At 39.0% G+C, this 12,525-nt stretch overlaps 2 protein-coding genes across 2 annotated transcripts; both read right to left on the reverse strand.

The window, feature by feature from the left end:
- Positions 1-3,500: 3,500 nt before the first annotated feature.
- On the reverse strand, positions 3,501-5,232 carry LOC104427924 (1-aminocyclopropane-1-carboxylate oxidase homolog 1-like). Its single transcript, XM_018864982.2, has 4 exons — positions 4,993-5,232; positions 4,699-4,897; positions 3,760-3,992; positions 3,501-3,647 (listed from the first exon to the last, which is right to left on the reverse strand). Exons 1-4 carry the CDS (start codon positions 5,230-5,232, stop codon positions 3,501-3,503), a joined length of 819 nt encoding a protein of 272 aa, XP_018720527.2.
- A 502-nt stretch (positions 5,233-5,734) lies between these two features.
- Positions 5,735-7,903, reverse strand: LOC104426586 (1-aminocyclopropane-1-carboxylate oxidase homolog 1). The gene is given in 5 exon segments (XM_010039688.3): positions 5,735-6,210; positions 6,606-6,646; positions 6,649-6,926; positions 7,267-7,651; positions 7,654-7,903. Coding segments are annotated over 5 exon segments (1,146 nt in total). The 5' UTR covers positions 7,811-7,903; the 3' UTR covers positions 5,735-5,925.
- Between the last annotated feature and the right edge of the window lie 4,622 nt (positions 7,904-12,525).

The following is a 12,525-nucleotide window of genomic DNA, read 5'->3' on the forward strand; positions in this document are numbered from 1 at the left end:
AGAGTTCAATTAGATGTTCATGGCACATTGCCCGTCTGCTAAATCTTTAAAATGTGATTTAATCTGAACATATTGTGAATTTTGCAGCTTCGACACAATTAACCGGATGTACTGGGATCCTCCAGTAATGGACAAGGATCAAGCATAGCAGCGGAGGTGGGCAGCCATCTCAAGGTCTCGTCTGTAAAATATGGGTTTTGACCCAGTCAAAGAAAAAAAAATGAAAAAGGTAGAAGCTACAGCAAAGAGAGAGGAATCGAGAGTTTTCGGGGGAGAGGGAAAAGAGAAGAGAGAGAGAGAGAGAGAGAGAGAGGAAGGAAAAAAAGAAAAAAAAAAGGAAACAAAAAAGAAAAGGGAAGAGATAAAAAGGAAGGAAAGCCCACGTTCGGGCACCAGAAAGAAAAGAAAGAAAAGAAGAAGAAGAAGAAGAAGAGAAAAGGGAAAAAAAAAGGAAAAGGGTTTTGGCACATGCATGCCAGGAATGCCTCGCCAAGCCGACTCTACTCTATAACGCAGCGACCGGTAAAAGATTAGGCCCCTGGTTCGTCCAATTGAAGTTATTTATGAGTTTAGGGCTCAAATTCGGAATTGTTGGAAAATCAAGTGACGAAATCCGATTTTAGAGTCGTTGAGCCCCACATAGTTTAGGGTGTTGTGAAGCCATGAGATTTTACGGATCGTGATTTGAGCTTGTGATTTTGTCCGAAACAAAATTTCAAAGTTTCCCGCGCACAGTGTACGGAACACGTCCAGCAGCTTTGGGGCCGTATTTTGTCATCTTTCGGCTTGATTTTGGGACGGTGAAGTTGGGATGTTATATGTGTCAAGGGCTCTCTATTGACTATAAATTCGTTTGGATCGGGGTTCGGAGGAGGAAGTTAAGGCGTGATCAAGTTTTGTGTTTAATCTTCACGTTGTGAATCGCTTAAACAATCGCTTTGGTTATGCAATTTGTTAGTGCGTAGAAGTCATTTTGTTAGAGTTAAGGCATAATTTAGTCATTTCGTAGTTAAGATAAGGGTTTTATTAGATTATTATTTGATAGGGCCTTGAGTTCGATGATACGAGTATCGTTTGTCGTTTGGTTGTAGACGACGAGGTGAGTGGTACTATATCTTCTTTGGTTTTGAAAATTCATGTCTTAAAGTATATATGTATATACATTTAATTGAGGAGAGCATTTTTATGCATAAAAGCTAGATCGAGCAATTGCTACTCTTTGGTTGATTATGAATGTTTGAAAAGCGTATTATACAAAGTAAGTGGAGAAATATATATTTATATATATGAAATTGCTTTGCGATTGATTTATGGAAATGTTTATAGTGATTTGAAAAATTGATATGAAATGGATGATGGGTTATGCTGCAAATGTTATTTGTTTGGTTTAATATATTGATTTCTGAATTGGATTTCGGTATTGGAGAATGGTTATTTATGCTCAATATGACTGTGAACCCAGTGAGAGGTTTTTGGGGTATGCATATCAGGTTTATGATATCCTTCGGGCCCAGCCATTGGCTTTGTAGGTGGAGACCTTGCCAAGGGGAAAAGCTTGGTCGCCTTGTCACAAGGCGTTGTGTCGTGACCATGGTGCAATATTGAGCAATAGATTAATCAACGGATGGACCATTGATATGTGATATTTGATGGAGAGATTATTCAATGCACTTGACCATTGATACTTGACTTTTGATGGTGATTTAAATGAGTTTTCCATATTAGTATAAAGCTTTAATGATATCAAATAACTCTTATATGATTTGATATGTATTTTATATATTTAGTTGGCATTATAAGGTTTGGTATTACTTTGTATACATGCATAGTGGTTGTTCGATCTGCTTAGAAGATATGTATTACTCACTGAGCTGTTGTTGCTCATTCCACTCCCCCTTTAATCTTTTCAAGTTCCTCGGTTAGCGGCGAATAGAGCGAGCGTGCCATCGGTGGGAAACTTTTTGGGGAGTTCTATTTTTGGGTATGGTCAAAGGAAATGGTGTACATATTCCTTGCTAGTGGTTGGATTGTCTGAGTTCTAATTGTATATTTTTTTTGGTGGATTATAGAAACTCGATGTTGCAACCAACTGCTAGTCTATCTGATATGTATATATGATTTGATATATATGTATGAGTTGTTATTAAGTTGTTGGTTGTGTTTGAGGCTGCGTCCTTCGTGTGGAAGGACGGCCGTGTCATCCCCATTCTTTGTGATTTTGGGGTGTGACATCTTTTGGATTCACAAGAAGAAGGGGCATGACATCGTCAGTCATGGTCAACAATCCTAGTAGGAAGGGCCAGCTGCTTGTGGAGGTATGGACATGTTATCATGTCGAGATCCTGTTTAATACCATTTTGTATCTAGATTCGTTAAATAGTTGAAGTGATGAAGGCAGTTAAACTTCAGTATTAGTTGAGACAATTGTACTTACATTGAATTAGTATTTGTTGGAATTAGTTTTGTTGGTCAGTGGAGCTGCATGCGTTCTTTATGGTGGACTTTAGAACTTTGTTTTTGTAACCAATTTGCTATTTTATCAGATATGCAGATGAATATAAATTTTGATAACAAGTTAACATTGCTTTGTGTATGAGGCTGCATCCTTCAGGAATAAGGATATCCGTGCCATTTTTCCTTATACTTGTAAAGTTGGGGCAAGACAAATAACGGACAGAGTTTAGTCATCAAATTTCTAGACACTAAAAGGAGAGCTCTCGGGTCAATTGAAACACTCAATTTGGGTATTTTATCGCGAGGGTTAGTGCTTGGGTATATTGAGACCGATCCTCAAAGTGTATGATATTTTGTGTGTTGTATCACAGGTGGACTTCATGCAAGTGGATCATAATCGAATTGAACCTGATATGGACTTATCGAGAGAAATTTGAATTTGATTCAACAAACTCAAAATAGACACGACTTGATAAATTGTGGCCCCCTTCTTTGTTCCCAAAAGCAACGCTTCATCGTAATGAGTTTGGAAAAAAGCAAGACACGTGAGAGGAAAATCGAATACGATGCCATGACACAAGCTAACGGTCCTAAATTGCCATTATAGAGCTCGCCACGTCAACTTTGAGAGCTCTAATGGATGAAATTTAAAGAGATGGTGAAACTCGTTACCCATTTAGAACTTATAATAAAGTAGTAGTTACCATCATAGTGAGGTCAAAGAGATTCAATTGTTTTCACAGCTTGAAGGGCATGAGATCATATTTTGGCTATGTCTTGTTTCAGTCTTATGTCCAATGTGGATCTCTGAATGTTTTTTTCACTTGTAGTCCTTTTAATATATCTAATGAAAAGATTAAGCCGTCATATTTCATGTGAACACCAACACCTTCAATCAAGCTTTTACACATTTTTGTACTCTCTATTTGGACTCGTTTACTCTGAAATGAGGAAGTACAGATTCACCATTCTCGCCATTGCCACTGGAGAAGCAGTACCTAAGATAGTCTGTGAAAGTGGTCTCTCTGTACATGGGCGGACTGTTCTCATCGAGAAACTCCTTTATTGGCCCATACGGCTTCGACTTCTGCGTCTCTCCTGGTACGAGGAAGCATGCGACTGACACCCAGGGGCCGGCCCCCCTGGCAAAGGACCCGGTGCTCTACGCTCTTGAACTTGTCGTTGCTAACAAGCTGCATCAACAAATCAGGCAAAAGGAATATCATTCTTTGACGCGAAGATAACTCGACCTTATTCGAATTGGAAACATATGTGGTAAATGACAAATGTGAATGATCTTTGTGCCTGCATGGAGTCTCCGATGTTGGCTAGGATTGCTCCAGGCACTGGGTACACATCAATCCACTGGTTTTGGTGGCGGACTTGGAGGCCACCATGGTGATTTTGGAGGAGAAGAGTGAGAAATGAGGCATCTGAGTGATTGATTGTGCCTATAGTCAGCTCTGGCTCAGGGCAAGTTGGGTAGTAATGGCCTGCTATTCTCTTGGATTCCATCCATCCAATGTCACCAAGATAGTCTGAATCAAGCCCCCCTCAGGTAGCAGTTCAGACAGAGATATCTTAAATTTTTCAATGTGTCTTTCGTACTCGAAGACCGGCTCTCTGGAGAGGAGAAGAAAAAGCATCATCAACGTTTTCTTCCTTTTCTTCTCATTTTAACATAGTACATGGTTGCGGTTCTGGTTTTTCTTTTGTCAAGACTTTCACAATGGAAAATCCTTTCTTGACCCACTGAAGATGTGTTCTGGGATTCGGAAACACCTTAATGCTTGTTAAAATAATAGACATTTATTTTGCACGTGAAATGAAAGATAACAGAGTTAGGTAAATGAAGGAAGTGGGAAGAAATTTGAGCCCTCGCTCGTAGGTGTTCGAATGCGAATGAACAGTCAAACGTCCTAAAAGTATACGATGAAAGGGTATGACGCAATTCGGACGTTCTTATCTGAACAGTCCTCCAGGAAGACTGAAGGCTTAGCATGTGGGAGTCCAAATACATGTGGAAATAATAACCCAAGTGTGTACAGAAGGGAAAGTTAAAAATAGATGAAAGAAGTGTGAAGCATCAAAAACGAGATATCTTGCCCTGATACTGCATTGAATTTATAACGAAAACTGTTCTCTTTCCCTTTCAAAATAACATAGAAAGACGATATAAATAGTGTATCAATCATGATTCGGACGTGCATAGAAGAGGGACTGCCTTTGGGTCTAGCACTCCACGCGAGAAATCAAAATACACGGTGTCCTTCCAAGTTGCTGCTTTGGACCTAAACAAGTCTCCATTGCTGTGGTACCTAAATTTCTTTGCATCATCTCCTGAGTACCACTCTCTCTTCACGCCCTCAGGCTGCTCGTGGAACTGCTTGACAGCTTCCAGCATGCCATCCATCACATCGTCCGGGATTCCGTGGTTGATCATCTGGAAAAGCCCCACATCTCCGACGCTCTTCAGAGGTCGTTGATCAAGTCTCACGGCCGGGAATCCTGATAGCTCATCATGTCAATGACTGGGACCTCGAGGCCGGCGGCAGCCCCATCAGTGTCGGGGGACAAGTCGCGCAGATTCTGGGGTGGGTGTATGAAGAGCCTGGGGACCTTGGTCACGCCCGAGTCTACAAGGCCTTTGACTCCGTCTTTGGTCTCGTCGAATTCCTTTGCTTCTTTCGCTCCGTCGTAGTGTGGTCCGCTATAGGTAATGGGCTCTCCATGACAGGGCAAGGTTTGCATCTTTGTAAGGGAAACTTTGAAGCCCATTAAGGCGTTTTGAGTTTTCTTTTTTGGCGAGGCTACATGACCATAGATATTCTGCAGAAAACATGGAGAGCCGGTAGGTGCCAATCGCATCGACATGGAGAGCCGGTATGGAGAGCCGGTAGGTGCCAATCACATCGACATGGAGAGCCGGTAGGTGTCAGTCACTTCGACTCAGAACGAAAGATACTCTCATCACCGGGTAGAGGAAGCATTTCATTCTATAGTTCCGTCACTTATTTTGACATCAAACTTCCCGCTGCAGCAAATTGAGACACTGGTTTCGATTTGGTGGAGTTGGTAAGAAAGAGACTTGATGGGTAAAAAATTAATAAGTACAAGGACTAAATTACAATCTTTTAAATTCACTTATGCAATTTTAATTGCAAGATGTGAACTCTCTTTCTTTCTTTTTCTCAATATTCGATATTAATTATGACGAATCTTGCATCGCATCTAAAACTGGAGGTGCTTGAAGATGTAACTACAGCTTGAGAGACGATGATAAGCGCCAAAACGTAATGCCAATCGATTGAAGAATATAGTGACTCTGATACTCCACTTTGCATTAGAAGAATTAACTTTGACACTGACTTGTTTTGGACGAGTGCATTTTATTGCACAAACCGAAACCAGTAGTTACAAAGTCCTTCCACAAGCTCAGATACACGATAGAACCAGTCATGACACTCTCGTTCAGGAATTTTCCACAGCTCTTCTCCATTTGGGGTCGCTTATCCTGAAATGAGGAAGTGTCGAAGTGGCTAGGCCATGGGATCTGGCGCATGCGACGTATTCCGAGAGAGAGGTCTCTTTGTATATAGGCGGATTGTTTTCAGAGAGAAGCTCCTTTATTGGCCCAAGAGGTCTGTTTTTTCCTGTCTTGCTTGGGGCGAGAAAGCACGCGACCGAAATCCTCGGTCCGACCTGCCCTGAAAGCACTCGGTGCTCCACGCTTTTGAACTTGCCGTTGGTAACAAGCTGCAACCATTGAATTAGGCCAGAAAAGGAGTTATGACTTCAAAAGATTGTGGTAAAGATGGATGCCAAGAGAAAGGCATAGAAATTAGTGTGTTTCCGTTTTGTCCTCTAATTAGCGCTTGACGTGGTTGTTTAAGATCAAGAGTTGAAATGGAGTCGTTCCTCATAAGATTGCTCTGTTATTTCACTTATGATTCTTCTCAAATGTTTGAGGTATTGGCGGAGTTTCGTACTACCATTGGTAACTCAGAAAATACTGTCTCAACTCATTATGCAGCTGATATAATGAAGGGCGATCGAAAGCGACTCCAGATAGACATATCTAGAGGACAATTTCATATTTGTCATGTAGGCCAGAAAACAAGTGGTACAGAAAAAGTTGGAACTTTCTTTACCTGTATGAAGTCTCCAATGTTGGCTAGAAGTGCTCCTTCACAGGAACCACATCAAACCAGTGGCTTTCGTGGAGGACTTGTAGGCCACCGTGGTGGTCTTGAAGGAGAAGAGTCAGAAACGATAAGTCCGAGTGACTAACCGTGCCGAGAGTCAATTCTGGTTCCGGACAAGCTGGGTAGTAATGGCCTAGCACTGTCTCCGATTTCATACACTCAGCGCCGCTGAGATAATCAGAACTGAGGCCCAATGCCTCCGATAATAGTTCGGCTAAAGATGTCTTCAGCTCTGCAATATGTTTCTCGTACTCGAAAACTGCATCTCTGTAAACGAGTACGTGAAAGCACTGTGTGAGTCTCCAGTATCCAGGTTTGTAGCAAAGAATTCGTTCTTTCTTATAGAAAGAAATGCATATTCGAGTTGTGAAACACCTTTACTCTTCCACAACTATCACTTAGGCTGGTATAGGGTACTCAAAAACCAAGCTTTGAACCGTATAGAAAAGCATCACACTGAATGATCCGCTTTACACGGTTTTGGGTTTTTGAAAATACAGAGTATGTTAAATTGAACCTCGACCTGTCCTTAGTAAGAGGAATGGCCAAAACTGTTCACATCTCTTGTAGCACTTCCAATTTTAGCTTTAAAAAGTGATACGCATACCTGCAAATAGGAGGAACAGCCTCTGGTTCTAGGTCGCCATCTTGGAAATCAAACACGACGGTGTCCTTCCAAGCCGCTGCTTTTAACACGAACAAGTCTCTACTGCAAAAGTATCTCACTGTCTTCTCAACGTCTCTAGAGTACAGCTCTTTCTTCACTTCCACTCGTTGCTCATGGAACTTCTTAACGCCCTCCAACATGTTGTCCATCACATCGAGCGGAATCCCATGATTGATAATCTGAAAGAAACCCCACGCTTCCGATGCTTTGCGGATACCGTTGATGACATCTTTTCGCCGGGAATCCCGGTAGCCTCTTAGATCGACGATCGGGATCTGAAGGTTGGTCCCGTTCGCATCGGATGGCAGACTGTGCGAATTCTCGTGGGGTGGATGAAGATCCTGGGGACCTTGGTCGCGCCAGAGTCCACAAGACCTTTGACTCCAGCCCTGGTCTCGTCGAATTCCTGCAATTCTTTCACCCTATCGAAATCCAGGTCGCAAGGAGTGATGAGTTGTCCATGACTGGGCAAGGTCTGCTTCATCTTGCGAAAACGAAGTTTGATGTCTTAATTATGTGTAATATATGGGCTTTAAAAGAAAATAAAATAAAAGGAAAAGAAAGAATTTGAAAAGTATAAAAGGAAGCTGAAGAGAACTGTGGAACCTTCGGCTGGGTTTTAAAAAAGAGAAAAGGGAGAGAGAGAGAAGAGCACGAGCAGAAGCAGGGGAATGAAAGAAATAAGGGAGAAGAGAGAAAAAAAGAAAATTAAAAAAATGGCGCAGACGCCTCACAAAGCCGACTCAAGTGTGTTTTGCAAGGTCGGTAAGAAATTGAAGCCTTTAATCACTTGAAGCAATGCCGCAATTAGGGCTCAAAATTTAGATTTCTCAAAACCCGATTTTGAGTTGTTGAGCTGTATATTTTCGTAGAAATGGTACTTTGGGATGTTGTGAAGCTATAGCATCTTACGAATTGTGATTTGAGTTTGCGGTTTGTCCAGAACGGAATTTTGAAGTTGGGGGCACATTCTGGTACTGTAGCGAACAGTAGCTTCGAGCCGTTTTTGTTGTTGTTTTCGGTACTGTTTAGGGGCGGCTGAGTTAGGGTTGTTGTTGTACGTTAAGAGAGCTTTCTAAAGACTATAAGACGGCTTGAAACGAAATTCTGTGGAGGAAGTTATGGCGTGATGACGTTGGCGCATGGGCTGCATCTAGTGGGAAATTATGGGTTTCCGCTAAATGTGAGCTTTTGTGGTGCATAGGTGTCGTTTTATTGACAAATAGACCTAGTATAGACGAGTTGTTAGACGAATATCCTTTTTACTAGGCCTTTGATACTGTTTTCCATTAATTGTTAGGGATCCAAGTGCGTGATTCGAGCGAGCGTTGTAGTTGATTTTTGGCTTTTCCCGGAGTGAGTGGCACTATTTCTTCTTTGTATTTTAAACTCATGTTTTGAAAAACATGGTGGATTAAATATTCTATGAGTTAATAAAAAACATATTTTGTTGCATAAAACAGGATCGAGTTATTACGCCATTTTTGTTGTTCGAAGGGAGTTATATTCGACTTGATTTGAATGGTTGTTTGAAAAGGATTTGTGAAATTCTTTGTGAAAGAATCTTGAAATGTTTTGGAGAATGTTTTGATTATTTATATATCAAATTTTGAGTTGTGATATGACTTTCTTTCTGATGTTGGAATACTGGATATTGTGATTGGTGATTGGTGCTCAATGTCTCTGTGAATGTGTGTGGGTATGTGCATACTAGTCTAGAATATCCTTGTGGGCCGAGCCACTAGCTAATAATAGGTGGAGACCTTGCCATGGGCGAAATTTTGGTCGTCTTGTCATAGGTGTTACGCGTGACCATGGTTAGACATTTGAGCATGAATTGGTCAATGGAGTGGAACATTGATGTGTGATTTGAGTTTGGTCGATGGAATGAACCATCGATGTGATTTAATGAGATTAATCAATGGAATAGATCATTGATGCATGTTTTATGAGATTGACTAATGGACTGAACCATTGGTATTTTCGGTATTTGAGTTATGATTATATATTATGTTAAAGTGAGTTACGATTGTGTTTTAAATATGCATAATGATTTCTTGATCCGCTTAGAATAAATGTGTTAGTCATTGAGCCGTGGTAGCTCACTCCTCTCTTATACTTATTTTTCAGGTTCTTCAGCAAGTCGCGAGTAAGCATGAGCATTCATTCGGGGAGGACTTTTGTGGCGGAAACTTTTTGATATGACTTGTGCATAGTTAATAGGTTTATAAGTTAGTCTTTGTAGAAGGTTTATGTTTTGATTTTTGTGGATTATAGATATACTTTGATATTATAACCAAGTGCCCCTTTTTGTCAAATATATGTGTGTGTGCGCGCGCGCGCGCTTGTGTGGATGTATTTATGTTGATATTGGGTTGAATTTTGATTATGTTGAGGCTACGTCCTTTGGAAAAAGGACGGTCGTGTCATGCCCCTTTTTCTTGTGAATCGGGGTGTGACATTATGATTGAATGAATATGTACCCTGCTCAATGTGAGGCCGTGACCATGTGAATGGTATGAAGACAATTAGCTAGAGAGGGTGTAAGATTCCCCGTAGACAAGAAGCTGGCGGTCGCTATGGAGCCCAGAAGTTGGAATATAAAAGAGGGAATGCATAGAAAGAAGGGAAGAAAGAAAATAGGAAATAGGGGATTTCGCGCATGCATGCTTAGGAGATCTCGGCAAGCCAAATCAACGTGATTCATAGTGCTCACTAAATGTTAAAGGATTTAAGTACCAAATAATGCAATTATTTAGCAGTTCAAATTTTTAGAACAATTAGAAATAGTTCTATAAAATATTCATTGTATTAGAGCAGGATTTCTTGAGTTCAACTTTTTCTAGTCTCGTACTTCAAAGGGCTTTATTTTGATAATAATAGCCCACTAGAATTGGAGTTCGATAGAGACATATGGTATGAGAAAGTTTGTCAGGGCCGTTTATAGCATTAGTAGTTATTGGCAGTTCTTGAAGTCTCTTGTCAACTCATATTTTGACTTAGAAATAGCGTTGTGTAATCAACTCTTAGTTAAGGTCGTCATGTATTGAGTTTTGACATCATTTCTTGTTTAATTGATAGGATTTCAAGTTGGTCAGCTTGAGGTTACTTCCTTGGTATGGTCTATGCTTTCCCCAGTGAATGGCACTTATCTCTTTTGGAATTTATAAGCTCATATTTCGAATGTGGTTAGAGTTCAATAGAGACATATGGCATGAGAAAGTTTGTCAGGACCATTTATAGCATTAGTAGTTATTGGTTGTTCTTGAAGTCTCTTGTCAACTCATATTTTGACTTAGAAATAGCGTTGTGTAATCAACTCTTAGCTAAGGTAATTATTTATTGAGTTTTGACATCACTTCTTGTTTAATTGATAGGATCTCAAGTTGATTGACTTGAGCTAACTTCCGTGGTTTGATTTATGTTTTCCTAGGTGAATGGCACTTATCTCTTTTTGGAATTTATAAGCTCATATTTCGGATATGGTAAGAGTTTGATAGAGACATATGGCATGAGAAATTTTGTCGGGGCCATTTGTAGCATTAGTAGTTATTGGCCGCTCTTGAAGTCTTTTGTCAACTCATGTTTTTCCTTAGAAATAGCGTTGTGTAATTGACTCTTAGTTGAGGTCATTATTTATTGAGTTTTGTTATCACTTTTTGTTTAATTAATAGGATTTCAAGTTGGTCGGCTTGAGATAATTTTCCTAGTTTGGTTTATGTTTTCTCAAGTGAATAGTGCTTATCTTTTTGGAATTTATAAGCTCATATTTCAAATGTGGTAAGAATTAAAGAGCATATTTGTTGTATAAAACCAGATCGGGATTGCTAACATTTATGGTATCTAAAATAATTTAAGTTGATTTTAATAATTTGAAATGGTTTGATTTGAATGCTTATAAATGGTTTGAAAAATGGTTTTGAAACGAATTGCGAAAATTTTCACAAACTAATTTATGAACATGGTTTGTGAAGTGTAATTTGGTTAATGTGAAGGATTTTGGATTTGATTTGTAAGTTATTGGAAGATGAGTATGTGTTTGATGCTCATAGACGTTGTGTTACAACCTAAGGGGTTTTGGGTTTACATATTATTCTCAACATGTCTTTATGGATTGAGCCACCAACTATACAAGTGAAGACTTAACCAAGAGAAGAATTTTTGTCATCTTTGTCATGGGGGCTTAACATAGTTAGATACTGAATACTAGTTTGATTAATAGAATAGACTAATTATATGAGCATAGAATTGACCATTGATGTTGTTTTGATATTGTTGATTGATCTTACCCGACCTTTATTGAGATGAGATTGACTTGTCTTTTATACCATGGGTTTATTATATACTGGATTGGGGATATTGCAATCTAGTATTGATTTTACACTTATTAAGGTGATTGAATCATGCCCCTTTTCGTGAGGCTATATGACCATTTACAGTACATTTGGTAACATTTCTATTCTCGGAATGATTTCTATTTAGAAATAGTTTTTTTTTCTATTTTTATTCCCTAGACAAGTTTTAAACAAAAAACCGCGTTTGGTAACTGCAAAAAAATTATATCCCTAGAATAGAAAAAATAAAAACGTTAGGTACAACATTAAAAATTTTATTCACAAATTTTTATTTAATTATGAAAATGTTAGTGGAGACATAGCATTTCATGTTTAGATAAAACTGAACTTTTGTAATGATTTGATTAATTAAGATATTCTAAGATTACCTAAGTAAATCCAACGTTATAATAAGTCAAAGATGGATGGTTGGCTAGAAATGGCACTAAAGAGTTTTATGGTTTATAACTTACAATATGAGGATGCCCTTTTTTTTTTTTTGGATCAATATGAGGAGGTTGGTAGTAAAATATTTTGGCATTATAATAAATAGGTGCATAGACTTTTTGAAATTTTTTAACAAGTAGAAGAACAAACTGTGCTTGGGGTGTCTCTAAAATAAAATGGCATTCAAAAATCAATATCTTAAATCCCTGAAAGCTTATTCAATTTTGATTCCAATTTTCTTCCAAATATTTTCACATTTTTACATACTAAACTAATTATAAACTAGAACTAGCACTAAAATCTAGTAAAATTACTCAAAATCTAATTTTTAAATTTTTTCCTAAATTTCTAAGTTCTTTATTTTTTTTTATTCCAAATCATGGGGACTCGTATCAGGTCTAGAGACTGGAATTTATGT

Source organism: Eucalyptus grandis, chromosome 11 (assembly GCF_016545825.1).
Source record: "Eucalyptus grandis isolate ANBG69807.140 chromosome 11, ASM1654582v1, whole genome shotgun sequence".
In the NCBI taxonomy this organism is placed as follows: Eukaryota; Viridiplantae; Streptophyta; class Magnoliopsida; order Myrtales; family Myrtaceae; genus Eucalyptus; species Eucalyptus grandis.